This window comes from Phacochoerus africanus, chromosome 15, assembly GCF_016906955.1.
Source record: "Phacochoerus africanus isolate WHEZ1 chromosome 15, ROS_Pafr_v1, whole genome shotgun sequence".
NCBI classification, from domain to species: Eukaryota; Metazoa; Chordata; class Mammalia; order Artiodactyla; family Suidae; genus Phacochoerus; species Phacochoerus africanus.
In genome coordinates this window covers 29,364,483-29,381,086 of record NC_062558.1, presented here as the reverse complement: position 1 = coordinate 29,381,086, position 16,604 = coordinate 29,364,483, and the positions used below count along the sequence as shown (strand labels likewise).

Genomic DNA, 16,604 nt, shown 5'->3' with positions numbered 1-16,604 from the left:
CCACCAAAACTGGTGGGAAGAGAATGTATTACTGGAGGTTCCTGGGGCTGTCCATCCCTCCGTTTTCTCAATTTCTTTAAAGCCAACCTCTGACTAAGCCAGGTCAGCAGAGAACTGGCCCTTGGACCATAGCCCACCAGCCCTCTTCCCAAATGGCTTTTCCATCATTGTGCCTTTGTGCGCTGCCACCCACATCAGCCCTGAGTTTAGGAAACGAAAGGGGAAGACCCCCTGGCAAATGCTTGTGTTCACTTTCTGTTCCCTGTTAATAAATAGACATTCTGCTTGATTTTCACTGGTTTCATTTAACTGCGCCAACACTGTTAGCATGCCTTGCGTTTTAGCTGACTCCCTCCCCTTCTGCATCAACAGGAGCACGTCCAGAGGCTGCTGCTGGTCGTCACGGCGCTGTCTGTCCCTGTACTCTTCTTGGGAAAGCCACTCTTTTTGTGGTGGCTACACAATGGACGCAGTTGCTTTGGGGTCAGCAGGGTAAGCCTGAATTTGGATGCAAGTTTGTGGATGGTGATCTAAGTGTGTTTTCAGTTGTGAAAGAAAACACCTTCCTTGGGGCCCCAGGCACAGATTTAAAAGCCAGAGTTTCCTTATTGAGAACTTTGGTGTGGTCTGTTCTGCAGAAGCTTGGTATAAAGATCCTGCTGTGCCTGGGCATGGAGAACAGGTCCCCCTGGAACTCGAACCTCTAACCTATCAGGAGGCTGAACTAAATAAATCCTTCAGCTTGTCATTAAAGCATTTTCTTTTTTTTTCTATTTTGTTTTTATGACTGTGCCTGTGACATATGGAAGTTCCCAGGCTAGAGGTTGAATTGGAGCCCCATCTGGGGTCTATGCCACAGCCATAACGACACTGGATCTGAGCCCACATCTGTGACCTACGCCACAGCTTTCAGTAACACCAGATCCTTCACCCACTGAGCGAAACCAGGGATCAAACCCACGTCCTCGCAGACACTATGCGGGCTTCTTAATCTTGTGAGCCACAACGGGAACTCCCATTAAAGCATTTTTGTTCCTTAGTCTTGCCTCTTGATTTTTTAAAAAGTGTTTTTTAACTTAAATATCACAACTAAATTATAGGAAACATGGAAAATACAGAGAATAGTGCCCTTAAGGTTTCCCACTGTTATAACCAGTGTTAACCTTTGTTAAGTTTCTTTCCAGACTGTTTTCCCTTGTGTCTCTTTTCTCATTTTATTTCTTTTCTAAAAATTGTGGTAAAATATATATAAGATAAATTTTCCATCTTAACTATTTTTTATTTATTTATTTATTTATTTATTTATTTATTTTGCTATTTCATGGGCCGCTCCCGCGGCATATGGAGGTTCCCAGGCTAGGGGTCTCATCGGAGCTGTAGCCACCGGCCTACGCCAGAGCCACAGCAACGCTGGATCCGAGCCGTGTCTGCAACCTACACCACAGCTCACGGCAACGCCAGATCGTTAACCCACTGAGCAAGGGCAGGGACCGAACCCGCAACCTCATGGTTCCTAGTCGGATTCGTTAACCACTGCGCTACAACGGGAACTCCATCTTAACTATTTTTAAGTAACAGTTTAGTGGCATCAAGGACATTCACATTGTGCCACCATGTTCACCATCCATCTCCAGAACTTTTTTTTTAAGATGTTTATTTTTTCTATTATAGTTTATTTATGATGTTGTGTCAATTTCTACAGTAGAGTGAAGTGACCCGGTCATACATATGTGTATACATTCTTTTTCTCACATTATCTTCCATCATGTTCCATCACAGAGACTAGCTATAGTTCCCTGTGCTGTACAGCAGGATCACATTGCTTATCCACTCCAGATGCAGTAGTTTGCCTCTGTTAACCTCAGACCATCTCCAGAACTTTTTCATCTTGAACTGAGACTCTTTACTCACTAACACTAACCTTCTGTGTCCCCTTGACCCAGCCCCTGGCAACCACCCTTCTACTTTCCATCCCTATGAATTTGGCTACTTTAGGAACCACATATAAATGGAATCATAACATTTGTCTTTTTATATAAGACTGGCATTTTTCACTTAGCAAAATTTCTTGAAGATTCATCATGTTGCAGCCTGTGTCAGAATCTCCCTCCTTTTTAAGGCTGAATAATTGTATAATACTTCATTGTATGAATAGACCACATTTTGCTTATTGGTTCATCCATTAATAGGCACTTGGGTTGTTTTCACCTTTCAGCCACTATGAAAAATGCTGCTATGCACATGAATATATAAATATCTGTTGGAATCCTTGTTTTCTGTTCTTTTGTGTGTATACCCAGAAATGGTAATTGTTTCGTTTTTAGGGGAGCCACCAAACTGTGTTCCACGGTGGCCGTACCGTTTTACATTCCCATCAGCAATGCACAAGAGTTCCCGTTCCTCCACACCCCAATCAACACTTATTTTATTTTTTATAATAGCCATCCTAGTGAGTATGACATGCTCATTTTCTTTTAATGGACTTTTTTCTTTTTATTCATAAAAGAGGTGAATCTTTAAGAAAAACAAAGGGGCTCTAACTTTGATTTTGTCAAAACCTTGTGGTTTCAGACACTGACTGTGTATTCTTTGGGTTGTTTTTAGAGTGGTTACACACTTATAAGGAAAGATAGCGAAGAAGAGGTGTCTTTGCTGGGAAGCCAAGACATAGAAGAGGGAAGCAACCAAATGGAAGATGGACGCAGAGAGGTGACGTGTGAAGAGGTAACCTTTTCACTTACTGTTGGTAACGTTAGGTAAGGAGCCAAGCTTTCGAAGAGATGATTGCCATTATAAGAGCGATAATAATCATCTTTAAAAAAACAAACACACCCAAAGCAAAACAACTGTTTCTCAAAGCTTTCCACCTGCTATTCTGGCCATACAGTCATCATCATGATCTAAGGATTTTAGGTTAACATTTCCTTGTTCTCAGTCTTGCAGTGGGATTTACAGTGTTGTTTCTCCTGGGGCCTCTCTCCGTGGCTTGTGGACGGCCACCTTCTTTGCCATGTCCTCACGTGGCCCTTGTGCTGTGTGCCTTTCTGGTGTCTCTTCCTCTTCTGATGAGGACACTGGTCACATTGGGTCAGGCCCCACTCTTATGACCTCACTTAACCTTAACCACTTCCTTAAAGGCCCCATCTCCAAACAGTCACACTGAGGGTTAGGGCTTCGACAAATGAATTTTGGAAGGAGCACAATTCAGCCCATAACAACTGTGGCTGAGGATACAGGGTTAGGTAGGAGAACAGCCCCTCCCACAGAAGGGAAGCACAGTGCTGGCAGACAGAACAGGTCTGCTACTCAGGTCTGCTTTATTTCCTCCCCTCCTCCCTCCCTCCCCCCTCCCTCCCTCTCTTCCTCTCTTCCTCCCTTCCTTCCTCCCTCCCTCCCATGCTTGCAACTTGAGGAAGTTCCCAGGCCAGCAATTGAACTCACACCACAGCAGCCCCTCTAGTCGCTACAGTGATAACACTGGCTCCTTAACGCACTGTGCTGCAGAGAACTACTGCTTTATTTTCTTGGAAAGTTTTTTGGTTGTCAGATGAGGACTAAGACAATTTCTTATACAACCTTTTGGGTTTATTCTGTAATTTAGTGTTTAATTTGGGACAGTTAATAATTTTTTAAGTTAAAAAACAAAACAAAAAGCAGAGCTGGAGAGAACATGCGAGTCGTCTTGCCCAATGTTCTACAGCCTTTTCACCATCAGAGACCGGTTTCCCCTTGTCAGCCTTGTATCAGAATGTTCTTATCTATTAAACAGGCGCACATGCACAGTCTTCTAGGCTTATGGTTGGCGGATGTCTGTTATTTTCATTACTAAGAGTAGCTCAAGAACCTTGCTGGGCTCTTTGGAGGGTGGTGGCCTCACAGTACTGGTCCAGCGCCTTTGGTTTATGCTGAAGACACCGAGGCCTGGGAAGGAGGGCCGGGAACTCTGTAGGCTGAGGAGCTGGCGAGGGGCAGAGCGCAAATCTCCTGACTCCCTGCTCCTCACCTTCCAGCACGTCCTCCCCACTCTTCCAGAAGCCGGTTCTTTCATTGCAGTCCTGAAAGTGGAGCAGACTTTTAGTTTGTGGAAGCATGGCTGTCATGTATGGAATCTAACCCCTGTTGTGTGATCTCTCTCAGTTTAATTTTGGAGAAATATTAATGACCCAAGTAATCCATTCCATCGAATACTGTCTGGGCTGCATCTCCAACACTGCTTCGTACCTGAGGCTCTGGGCGCTCAGTTTGGCTCACGCACGTAAGTTTTTGCCTAGACCTGCAGTTCCTAAACTCTGTGCCAAGACACCCCTCAGCACCTCGGTTAATTAACTCACCGGGGATCGTGGGACATTTAAAAAAACATTTTTTTCTCAATGAATTTTATTGCATTTATAGTTGTACAATGGGATCATTTTATTTTTGGCCACACCCATGGCATGCATGAGTTCCCAGCCCCAGGACTTGGTGAAGTGCAGAAGGTGCAGATGGCTCAGAATTGATGCCACAGGAACTCTAGGAGGTATTTTAGGACAGGGAAGGTGCAAAGCATGCTATGTTGGAAGCTGATCCAAGCTTCAAAATGCAGGAAAAAGTGCTGAGTATTAGAAAAGATACATACTTTGTGTAAGGGATCCCACCTTGCCCAAGATACATGAGAAGACAAGCCTTGTTCAAATCACCCCTCGATAAGTCCCCAGCAATGTATTTCTGGGGTTTTTTCTTTCTCCCTCATCTGAGTTATAGTTCTCTGTCTTTTCATTTTTATAGGTTTTTGGTGTGGTGACCTTCTTACAGATAATAGAGTTGTAGCCTCTCTTACTTCTGATGTCTGCCCCCCTGTGGCTGAAGTCAGTATGGGGGCTTGGTGTAGGCTTCCTGATGGGAGGGGCTGATGCCTGCCCCCTGGTAGGAGGAGCGGATTCTAATCCCTCTGGTGGGTGGGGCTTAGTCTCTGGATGAGATTAGAGGCAGCTGTGTGCCTGAGGGGTCTTTAGGTAGCCTGTTTACTGAGGGGTGGGGCTGTGATCCCACCTGGGTTGTTGTTTGCCCTGGGGCTTCTCAGCAGCTGACAGACTGGGTGGGGCCAGATTTTCCCAAAATGGCCCCCTCCAGAGAAAGGCATGCTGCTGAATATTCCCGAGAGCTCTGCTTTCAATGTCCTTCCCTCACAACAAGCCACATTCACCCCTGTTTTCCCAGGATGTCCTCCAAGAACTGCGGTCAGGTTTGACCCAGATTCCCTTGGAGACTTTGCTTTGCCCTGGGACTCAGTGCACGTGAAAGTCTGTGTGCACCTTTTAAGAGTGGGGTCTCCGTTTCCCCCAGTCCCGTGGAGCTCCTGCGCACAAGCCCCACTGGCCTTCAAGGCCAGATGCTCCGGGGGCTCTTTCTCCCTGTGCCAGATCCCCACATGTGAGAGTTTGATGTGTGGCTCAGAACTCTCACTCCTGTAGGTGAGTCTCTGTGAAACAGTTAGTTTCCAGTCTGTGGAGCTTCCCACCCAGGAGGTATGGGGTTGTTTATATCACGAAATCGCCCCTCCTACCTCTTGATGTGGCCTCCTCTTTTTCTTCTGGAGTAGGGTATCTTTTTTAAGGTTTCCGGTCCATTTTGGTGAAGTGTGCTCAGTCTCTTGTTGTGAATTTTGTTGTTTTTAGGAGGGAAGTTGAGCTCCAGCCCTTCTATTCCGCCATCTTAATCTGTGTTTTCGCCCCAACAATGTAATACTCAATATTTCTAATGTTTGAAGAATAGATTTACTATTGTTTGTTGGGTTTTTTTGTCTTAGGGCCGTGCCCACAACATATGGAAGTTCCCAGACTAGCGGTCGAATCGGAGCTGCAGCTGCCTGCCTATCCCACAGCCACAGCTACGCAGGATCCAGGCCTTGTCTATGACCTAAACCACTGCTCACAGCCACACTGGAACCATAATCCTACTGAGCAAGGCCAGGGATCAAACCTGCGTCTTCATGGATACTAGTCAGATTTGTTTCCGCTGCGCCACGCCGCTCCGGATTTGCTATTTTCATATCTCTATGCATTTATAACCAACAGTAAGAGTTTTTAATGTTTCGAGAAACAATTTAAAGGTCCCAGAATAATTGCAGTTTTTCCTACTGACCATTAAAGATGCTTTGAACGACTTCAATTGCATGGTCATTGTTATGCTGCATTGCTGTGCAAAGACTGTACTTGGGAAAACTGCTAGATGATAGAGTTTTTTGTTTGTTTGTTTGTTTTCTTTTTTGGCCACCCTGCAGCATATGGAGTTCCTGGGCCAGGGATCAGATCCGAGTCTCAGCTTTGACCTACGCTGTAGCTGTGGCAGTTTTGAATTCTTTAACCCACTGTGCTGGGCTGGGGATTGAACCTGTGTCCTGGTGTTGCAGAGATGCTGCTGATCCTGTTGTGCCACAGCAGAAACTTAAAGAGTTTTTGTTTTTTTTTTTTTAATTGCTACATTGATATTTTTATAAGCATAGCCACATGGCTAGAATTTTCAGGCTGGAGGGAATGCTGTGGTCCATCATCTTCCTGTTACAGAGGAAGAGACTGAAGCCTAGTGAGAGTCACTGAGTTGGTCAGTTAGTGGCAGAGACAGGACTGATGGTCTGCTCCCCACTGCCTGGCCCAGCACTGCACTGGGACAGAGCCAACTGGTCCCCCATTTGGGTCAGCATCTCTCACTGGCAGGCCTCTGATTTCTCTGGAATGTCAAGTCTTCCTCAGTGCTTGAGATGATCAAGTTGCTGGTTAACTTACGCAAGAAGCACATTACCTGTGTATTATACAGGTGTGTATTTTAGGGACAACTATTCGGAGTTGTCAGAAGGAATCCCAGTCTAACTGAAGTGATTCATCGAATGTAAACAGAAGTTAACAATGCAAAACAACTCCTTTGCAGAGTTGTCTGACGTCCTGTGGGCCATGCTAATGCGTGTGGGGCTCCGCGTAGACACGGTTTATGGGGTCTTTCTGCTGCTCCCGGTGATTGCGCTGTTTGCAGTTTTGACAATTTTCATCCTTTTGATCATGGAAGGGCTTTCTGCATTTCTTCACGCCATACGCCTCCACTGGTGAGTTTGGGATTTAGCTTTGGAACTGTTATTTAAAATAATCTATCCTCTCCCCACAGATGTATATATAACAATTCCAAAGCGCGCGCTCTCTATAATTTATTTTTTTTATTTTTAATTTTTTTTTGTCTTTTTAGGGCCACACCGGCGGCACATGGAGGTTCCCAGGCTAGGGGTCAAATCGGAGCTATCGCTGCCGGCCTGCACCACATCCGCAGCAACACCAGACCTGAGCCAAGTCTGCGACCTACACCACAGCTCATGGCAACACCAGAACCTTAACCCACTGAGCGAGGCCAGGGATTGAACCCACAACCTCATGGTTCCTAGTTGGATTCGTTTCCACTGCTCCATGACGGGAACTCCTCTATATGTAATTTATAATTTAGCCTAGTTCTTCCCTTGTCAGTATTGGGATCCATATTCAGATCCTCTGAGTTAAAGTTGTACTTTGTTTCCGAACTGTTATCACTAACAGGTAAAAGCAAGTTTATGCTTGCTGAATACTTATGTATATTTCATACTTTGGATTTACCATGGGCCTGACAGATTGCTTTATCTTTGTTTGTGCCTTTTGTTTGTTTGTTCTTGGCTGTGCCTACTTCATGTGAAAGTTCCCAGGCCAGGGATCAGACTCTCACCACAGTAGCAACAACTTGGGGTCCTTAACCCACTGAGCCACACAGGAACTCTGGATTGCTTTATCTTATTAAAACATACTTCTTCCATATTTCTTAATGGTTTACATTCATATATATCAGACTACTTGTCTGTGTGTCTAGGTACCAAGAAAGAGAGGGAGTTTCCTAATTCTCGGGTGTCTGTAGGGAGGAGGTAGTGTGGGGTGTGTTTCCTTCATGAGAAAGCCAACATAGGGCTGGTATGTGTGTGTGTGTATTTTTTTTTTTTTTTCCCTTCTGGTCTCCAGCTTTATTTCATTAGGGTTTCTGTTGATTAATTTTTGTATAGCACTTTTGTGTGTGTGTGTGTGTGTTTTTGCCATTTCTTGGGCTGCTCCCGAGGCATATGGAGGTTCCCAGGCTAGGGGTCAGATCGGAGCTGTAGCCGCCGGCTTACGCCAGAGCCACAGCAACTCGGGATCCGAGCTGCGTCTGCGACCTACACCACAGCTCACAGCAACGCCGGATCGTTAACCCACTGAGCAAGGGCAGGGATCGAACCCGCCACCTCATGGTTCCTAGTCGGATTCGTTAACCACTGCACCACGACGGGAACTCCTGTGTGTATTTTATCTAAGGAAATGTATTTGTGCCAAGAGCGTATGTGGAATGAAGCAACTCCAGAAACACAGAAACTTTTTGTTTAACTTACAAATGTTGTCTTAAGAAATGTAGGAAATGCTATTCACAGTCTTTCATTAATACATGGAATTTTTTTTCTTTTTAGGGTAGAATTTCAGAACAAATTCTACATTGGTGCAGGCACCAAATTTGTTCCTTTTTCATTCAGATTACTTTCTTCGAAGTTCAGTGACAACGTGGCATGATCATATTGCCACGTCCAAGAAGTTCCAGATTAATGGAGAATTATCATGTTGCAGAATTTCACTCATGTTAAACTGATGATAGGAAAACTTCCATCTTCATTGATTGCCTTATGAGATAGCCAAATACTTCTGTAAGATATACCTCTTCCTCATAAGTTAAATATTTTGTAAAGTTTCTCAACTTCAGATATATAAATTTCTTTCAGTTTTTATGATGAGCAAATATAAGTTAATGTCAAAAAGTTATGTGAAAGTTATTTTTAAAAATATAGGCTTGGGGGAGAGAAGCCAATTTTGAATGGCTCATTGAAAATGGTCTTAGATACTTAATCCCTTTTCACCTTATTTAAAAACAAAACAAAAAAAAGCAACAGAGTTATTCTGTCACCTGAAGTTGTCAAATAGTATTTTCCAACAGCTGAAGTTAAGTAGTTTTTTAAAAAATTTAATGATGGATAATCAAAGATTCACATTTATTTTGCTCGATTAAAAGTATGCCAGCTTTTTTTTATCGTATGCTATCTAGAATTACAAGTAGAATTGTTTCTACAATTTTTCTTGTTTTAATAATTGGAGAAAATGGGATAAAATACAACAAATGGCTATCCCACTTGTATATTTTTTTAAAGACTCTTATCCTGTTATCCTCACATAAAACCAATTATGATAATTGTATATTTGGGGAGATAAACTGTATACTGAGCCTTAAAACCCAGTGTGACTGTAGAAGATGTAATATGGATGTGATTTAAACTCAGTGACCAGCTTGGCTGATGTTACTGAACCAAAAGGAGTTTATACAGAGTGAAGGAAAGGTGAAAAGTAGTATTTTGTATATTTTTATATTAAATATGAACTGAGATGTTTTACCATGAAGAGATTGCACCTTTCCTTGAGAACAGTATTGCTATGTTTCACTTTTATGCTGATTATAAATACAAGTCTGATAAAGGCATTTAGAATTAAACTTTAAAAAACAATTTAGATCAGTTGAAAACCAATTCTTACTAAGCCACTAATGTATAACCTTTAGTTTAAATTCGTCGTTTTAGTTGACGTTTGGGTCAGTCCTGTTGAACAGTTTGATCTTTTCTGTATTCTTATGAATGGTGGTCATTTTTCCTATTTTCCTGTAATTGATTTTAGATAATTGTTTTCAAAAAGAAATATGTGGTATTTTCACTTTCTTAACATTTTGAGTAACACACATGAAAAGGCCCACTTGTCTCCCTAACCCTTCACCCTGGCTGGTGGTAGAGAGTTTGGAGTTTTCCTTATAAGCTCAGATCATAGTAGCCCTGAATTTAAGCGTATCTTTTCAGGTAACTTCAAAGCCTGTTTGCTGAGAGGCATGAATTGACCATCATGACATAACTGTGACTCTAACGTGAAACCTTTTTAATTGGAGTAAAGATTCTATGCTGAGATGTTGCTTCTCATTAAAATATCAAACAAAAAACCATACTGATGAGACTCTTGAACATGGTTCTGCTTTCAAAGTGAAGGTTCCCCAGGAAGGTGTAAGGTTGGACACTTTTGTTGGGTGAACACGAAATCTGAATAATGCCTTCCGGGTTTCAAACTTGTCCTTCACAAGTTCTTATTTGTATGACTTTACTCCAAGGATCTGTTGTAATTAAATGGTAACTAATTCATCCCTAGGAACCCCCCCCCCCCCATGGTTTCAGGGCACTGTTAACTGATGAGTACACAAGGGACACACAGTATCCGCTAGAATTCTTTACTGCTCCCCACTGGTAATTGTCATGGGGGCTACTTTTTAATGTCAGTTAATACCTTTATCAGGGTATAGAACAGAGTGAAGAGTCATTTTTCAATTGAAACCTGTGTAGTAGTTGTGTAGAATGTAATGATATATAAAAGGTGAATTATTAGTCCTGTATTTTGTTAAAGAACTCACTAGAATTATAGTGTGATGGTGTCTTTTAGACATAATGGTAAATTTCATTTCTTTATAAAGATACTGATTCCAATGTCATGTTACCAGAGCAATTACTCAGTTTTGTTTGTAAGCCCTTTGGAAGAACTATTATGTATACAGTTTTTAAGATATCACTTCATTCCCTTGATAGCAAATGTCCAGAGGAAAAATGGGTCACTCATCTGGGGGATGCTAGATACTTGTTTATTTTCCTAACATAAAATGTAGGGATTGCCACATTTTCCAGTTTACATCCAGGTGTTCATCCTAAAATAAAAATCCAAGGGATTTCTGCAGCAAAGTAGAGTTGATCATCTTACAAGGGTGAAATCATTTAAGAAAGAAGTGCATTGGGGGTTCGGTGAGTTCAGTGGGGGTTACACTGAGCCTGTGGACTTGGCCATTCATTGTGGCCAGGACTTTGTAGAGCCTCATCTTGCACTGAATGCCACTCTGTCCTCGTTTCTGAAATGGGTATTTTATAACAGCATTCTGAACTCAATTTTCATTCTGCACTAGTTTAATAAAGTGTAGGATATTTACAGCAGAGGTTAACACTTCTGTTTATGAATTCAGTATTCAGACATTTTAGGGCCTGATCGATTTTGGAAAACAGAAAAAATAACTTCTACAACTGTTCTGCAGTCTGCATTTTCAAACAAATTTCTTTATTAAAAATGCCAGGTTTGCTTGCATGCCATCTGGTGTATCTCCATCAAGGTTATTAAGAAATCTTAATTCAAGATGATGAAAATAAGACAGTTCGGAGTAATAATTTTCCAACAGCCAGACAGACCATTGAAGCTGAACTCTGGTTTAGAATTTTAATACTTAGAACATTCCACTTGTTCCTTGATAGGAAATTCCAATGAGAAGGCTAGGTTCTTAAGGTCAGCCAATAAACTAGGGACTTAACTGTGAGGGGAAATGACAGTGAACAAGTTAAAGATCCACAAGTGCATGAAAAGACGAATTTACATCTTCCTATCAGTATTGAACTTCCTTTTATTGAAAAATAAACATATCTCTATTTTTGAAACGTGGGTGTTTTGCTTTATTATGCTGTAGCTCGGCTAGAAAGCCCAAGCCCTGGGCTCATTCTTCTCTGATCCTGTAGCCAGTGTCCCTTTTGGGGACTCCAGCTTCCCTGATCTTGGCACACCAGAAGGAACTTGACCCTTCATGGAACTCTTGGCTATGCATTTGCTCTTCTAACACCCTTTGAAACGGAGACCTTAGACTATTGTTCTGCCTTGAATCCAACTTTGCGGTGACCTTGTCACTTCTCACGCCTCTGTTTCCATATTTACAAAATGGGCAGGAAGCCCCAGACAGGGTGGCGGTGACAATCACTGGAGGCCTTGCTCATCCAGCGCTTCCGAGGCTCCTGTCGCTCCGCGAGGCCTTTAGTCCACCTCCCTTGGTCAAGGTGTCTGACACAAGCTCAAAACGTCTTTCTGCCCCAGGGGCTTGCGTACGGCCACCCTGCTCACCTCGGTCCTCCCAGGAGGAAGAGGGCGCCCAACGGGGAAAGAGCCGCTGGCGCCCCTCTGCGCGAGTGCGGGGGCTCCCGTTCCTTCCCCAGGGGGCTCCGCGCCACAATCCAGTGTCTCGGTTCGCGCCTCTGCGAGCGCGGGGTTCCAGGTGCAGGCGGGCCTGAGCACCGTGTGGCCCCGGGAATGTGTGACCACGCGCCCGCGGCGGCCGTTGCCTGGGCGCCCGTTGCCAGGGGCGCCGTTACCACGGACGCCCGCCGGGCGCTCGGCTCCCAGGCCCAAGCGCTTCGGGCCCTGAGGCGCCATGGACGACCTGAGGGTGCTGTGGATGCGCGACCGCTTGTACACCGCTTTCGGCATCACAGACCCCCAGCTCTTCGAGGAGCTGCTGAACCGCAACGACGGCGAGGTCGAGGACCTTATCCTGCACTTCCTCAACCAGAGCAGCGACGAGGAGGGCGCTTCGACTCTCTTCTTCTACCGCAAGGTGGTGCCCGAGGAGGTGGAGGTGGAGGTGGAGATCGGTGAGCCCTGCGGCCGCCCTCCCGCGGCGCCCCACCTGCCCGGTTCTCTCCCCATGCCCGTGAGGAGTGCAGACCCCCAGCCCACCCGCTGCTCTTGGCCTCTAGTGCAGTCGGCAAATGTTATGGTCGCCCACTGTGCAGGCGTAGTCCAGGCACTGGGCGGACTGGGCAGGCGCTCACAGTCCACTTGGAAAGTCGGACTTTGAATGAATAATCACAGCAAACAGTCATTTATCGCTTACTCTGTACCAGGTAAAGTTCCAAAAGCTTATATCAACTATTAATCCCATGAGGTAGGTGTATTATTACCCCTATTTTACAGATGAGCAAGTTGTGGCACAGAGAGGGTTAAGAAACTCACCCCGCATGGGTCACAGAGTCAGTAAAGACTCAGAAGAATATAAGTCACTGTGCAATGACATACAATAGATGGATAGAGAAATGGCCCTGGGGCTGGGAGGGACACTGCATCCTCATCCTCCCTGATGGTGGCAGGGTCTCTGGAGGTGGAGAGGAGCACCCTTCACATCTTCCTGGGCTCCCCACATGCTGTTATAGAATAATGACAGAACAAGGTTTTTAAAAAATTTTAGACAATGTACATGTTTAGCAGTTGAACCATTTAGCATTTCAAATAAAAATAATGACAGTGACTGGTCACCCAGAACCCTCTGTGGTGATGGCTGGTCCAGCCCAGGGACACAAAGAGGGCCTGTGGGGATGGGGTGTTTGTGTGTAGGGGGCGGGGAAGATAGGACAGAGTGAAGGAGACACTCAGGTGCTTGTCAGAGAAAGAGACTGAGAAACACATAAGTTCTCCCCTAGCAGGAGCACCAGCATCAGAGCTGTTGTCATGGACAGACGGGGTTTGTGTTGTGTGTGGCATGAGTGTCAGCCTCCTGTGCTAGTCTCACATCTTCACGAAACTTCTGGATCCCCCAAAGGGCCTTTCACAGGGTGGAATGGTTTGCCAGGCAGAACTTTTTTTTTCCTCCTAAAAGGGTAGTAGTCGGAGTTCCTGCTGTGGCGCAACGGGATTGGCTAGGTCTCTGTAGCACTGGGATGCAGGTTCGATCCCCAGCCCAGCACAGTGGGTTAAGGTTCCAGCATTGCCACAGCTGTGGCATAGGTTGCAACTGTGGCTCAGATATGATCCCTGGCCTGGGAACTCTATATGCTGTGGGGTGGCCAAAAGAGAGAAAAAAGGGTATTAGGCATATCCATTTATTTTAGTTATATGTTCTTTGCAAAAGATAATACACATATTCATGGTAGAAAAATCCAAACCCACAAATAAACAATAGTAAGTTGCAAGTGACACCCAAAGAGATGACCCTCATAACGTTTGGAATCTAATTTATTATTCCCCCTTCCCTTCCGTGGCAGACCTTTGGACCTGAATATTACTTTATAATAGAGACCTTGAAGTTCTTTTTTTTTTTTTTGTCTTTTTGCTATTTCTTTGGGCCGCTCCCACGGCATATGGAGGTTCCCAGGCTAGGGGTCAAATCAGAGCTGTAGCCACTGGCCTACGCCAGAGCCACAGCAACGCAGGATCCGAGCTGCATCTGCGACCTACACCACAGCTCACGGCAACGCCGGATCGTTAACCCACTGAGCAAGGGCAGGGACCGAACCCGCAACCTCATGGTTCCTAGTCGGATTCGTTAACCACTGCGCCACGACGGGAACTCCCGAGACCTTGAATTTCTTTCATGATCACCAAGTGAAATTACGGTTACAAAGATACACTAACAGTACCAAATTGTACCAAATTTTAGTAACCCTGATTTTGTATACTTAAAAATATGTTGGAATTCCTTTTGTGGTGCGGTGGAAACGAATCCAACTAGTATCTATGAGGATGCGGGTATTGATCCCTGGCCTCCCTGGCCTCGCTCGGCGGGTTGGGGATCTAGCGTTGCGATGAGCTATGGTGTAGGTTGCAGATGCAGCTTGGATCCCTGTTGCTGTGGCTGTGGTGTAGGCCAGCAGCTGTAGCTCTGATTCGACCCCTATCCTGGGAACCTCCATATGCTATGGGTGTGGCCCTCAAAAGACAAAAGACAAAAAAAAAAAAGATACAGTATTAAGTAATTGATATTTACTTCCAGTAAGCATTACTGGAAAGTGTTCTTTTGAAAATTCACATGAGGGCGTTCCCATTGTAGCACAGTGGAAACAAATCTGACTAGGAACCATGAGGTTGCAGGTTCGATCCCTGGCCTTGCTCGGTTGGTTAAGGATCCGGCATTGCTGTGAGCTGTGGTGTAGGTCACAGACTCGGCTCGGATCTAGCATTGCTGTGTCTGTGACTATGGTGTAGGCTGGTGGCTATAGCTCTGATTAGACCCCTAGCCTGGGAACCTTCATATGCTGTGGGTGCGGCCTTCAAAAGACAAAAGACCAAAAAAAAAAAAAAGAAAAAAAAGAAAAAGAAAAAGACCAATAAAAAAAAAGAAAAAGACCAATTAAAAAAAAAAAAAGAAAATTCACATGACATAGAATTGAGAAACTAGAAAATAGAAAGTTAATAAGTAATTCTTCACTCTCCCCTAAGCCCTAATCCCATTCTTGTAGGTTACTACTGTTGGTAATTTGGTATATATCCTGCCAGATCTTTTCCTAAATCAATTGATCTATCTGTCTATCATCATTTATGTCTCTCTGTATAATGGTGTGTATATAATGATGATATGTAGGTATATATATATATATATATATATAGAACTAAAATCATAAATAAGATCATAGGTCATAGTATTTTGTGACTTGGTCTTCCTTAAAGGTATCTTAGAGAATTTTTCACGTCAGTACCTATGGATCTATGTAACTTTATAGATTTTAAGTCATAGATGAACCATATTTTATTTATCCACTCCCTAATGAATAGACATTTATCTTTCTACAGTATTTTATTTTACAATGTCACAGTGTGCATCTGCCTTTGAACATTTTCTGTATTTCTGGGGCATACATTTATCAGAGTGGACCTACAGGTTTAGTGGGTGCGGCTGTCTCCAGTAACTGAAACATTTCCGTAGGACTGTGCGTTGGTTTGCAAACTGCCCCAGACCAGAGAAAGAGGCAGCCAGTGCAGATGAGTATGTGGTGGTGGTTTGGGTGTGGCTGGACGAGCTCACTGTCTGCTCATTGGCATCTTAGTGTTTATAGGAGGTCTTCCTGGGGTTCAGGCGCCCACACCATCCAGAGGGCTCAATACCAGATCTCTCCAAGTACATCTTTGAAACAGCTCCCACAGTGGGCACGGTGGGCAGAATGGACATCCTGAGGACCAGGCAGGGGCCTCCGACGCCCAGGCCAGCTCTCGGGTCAGCTGGCGATCCTGTCATCTCCATCACCTCCTCCAACAGACCGCTGTGCACGACTCCCCCCGGGCCATGTCCCAGCCCTCAGCACCAAGGAGAGAAGTGATGCCCCATATCTCACACCACAGAATAATTACGTTGTATTTTATTTTATTTTTTTTTATCTTTTTAGGGCCACACCTGCGGCATATGGAGGTTCCCAGACTAGGGGTCAAATCGGAGCTGTAGCCACCGGCCCACACCACAGCCACAGCAACACCAGATCCTTAACCCACTGAGCGAGGCCAGGGATCGAACCTGTGTCCTCAGATTCATTTCTGCTGAGCCACAACGGGAACGTCCATGTTTTATTTTTTTTCCCTTTGCTTTATGTGGCTGTAAAGACAACTTTCCTGGCCCGGCTGAGGAGGAAGAGGAAGAAGAGACTGAGTCTCGAAGAGCAGAGTCAGTGGATAGAGCATCAGGTCTGGAATCGGGGGGTTGCGATGCTGGGCTTAGCAGAGCCCAGGGGTTGGGGGGAGGGCTTTCACCTGGAGAGAGGGGTCCGCCTGCCTTGACTAGAATCAGTCTCTACTTTTTATCTTCTGAAGCTGAGACTGGGTATGAAGTCCAAGGAGAAAGTGTTGGGTGTTAATAGGTTCATTGTGAGTTATCTGGAGCTGCCGTAACTTGGTGGCTTAGAGCTATGGCAGTGTCTTCCCTCACAGTTCTAGAGGCCAGAAGTTCAAAAT

At 44.6% G+C, this 16,604-nt stretch overlaps 2 protein-coding genes across 3 annotated transcripts in view; both read left to right on the top strand.

Moving 5' to 3' along the window:
• Window positions 1-11,563, top strand: part of ATP6V0A2 (ATPase H+ transporting V0 subunit a2) — a 45,839-nt gene extending 34,276 nt beyond the window's left edge. For both annotated transcript variants that reach the window (XM_047759953.1, XM_047759954.1), the window contains 5 exons: window positions 373-492; window positions 2,605-2,724; window positions 4,138-4,255; window positions 6,904-7,075; window positions 8,483-11,563. In XM_047759953.1, the coding sequence (XP_047615909.1) occupies window positions 373-492; window positions 2,605-2,724; window positions 4,138-4,255; window positions 6,904-7,075; window positions 8,483-8,582 (630 nt within the window). In that variant the 3' untranslated portion in view covers window positions 8,583-11,563. The remainder of the gene's footprint in view (window positions 1-372; window positions 493-2,604; window positions 2,725-4,137; window positions 4,256-6,903; window positions 7,076-8,482) is intronic.
• Window positions 11,564-12,206: 643 nt separating this feature from the next.
• The window catches only part of DNAH10 (dynein axonemal heavy chain 10), a 158,618-nt gene continuing 154,220 nt past the window's right edge, over window positions 12,207-16,604 (top strand). Inside the window, exons 1-2 of the mRNA XM_047759974.1 lie at window positions 12,207-12,544; window positions 16,257-16,337. Coding sequence (XP_047615930.1) covers window positions 12,325-12,544; window positions 16,257-16,337 — 301 coding nt within the window. The 5' untranslated portion in view covers window positions 12,207-12,324. The remainder of the gene's footprint in view (window positions 12,545-16,256; window positions 16,338-16,604) is intronic.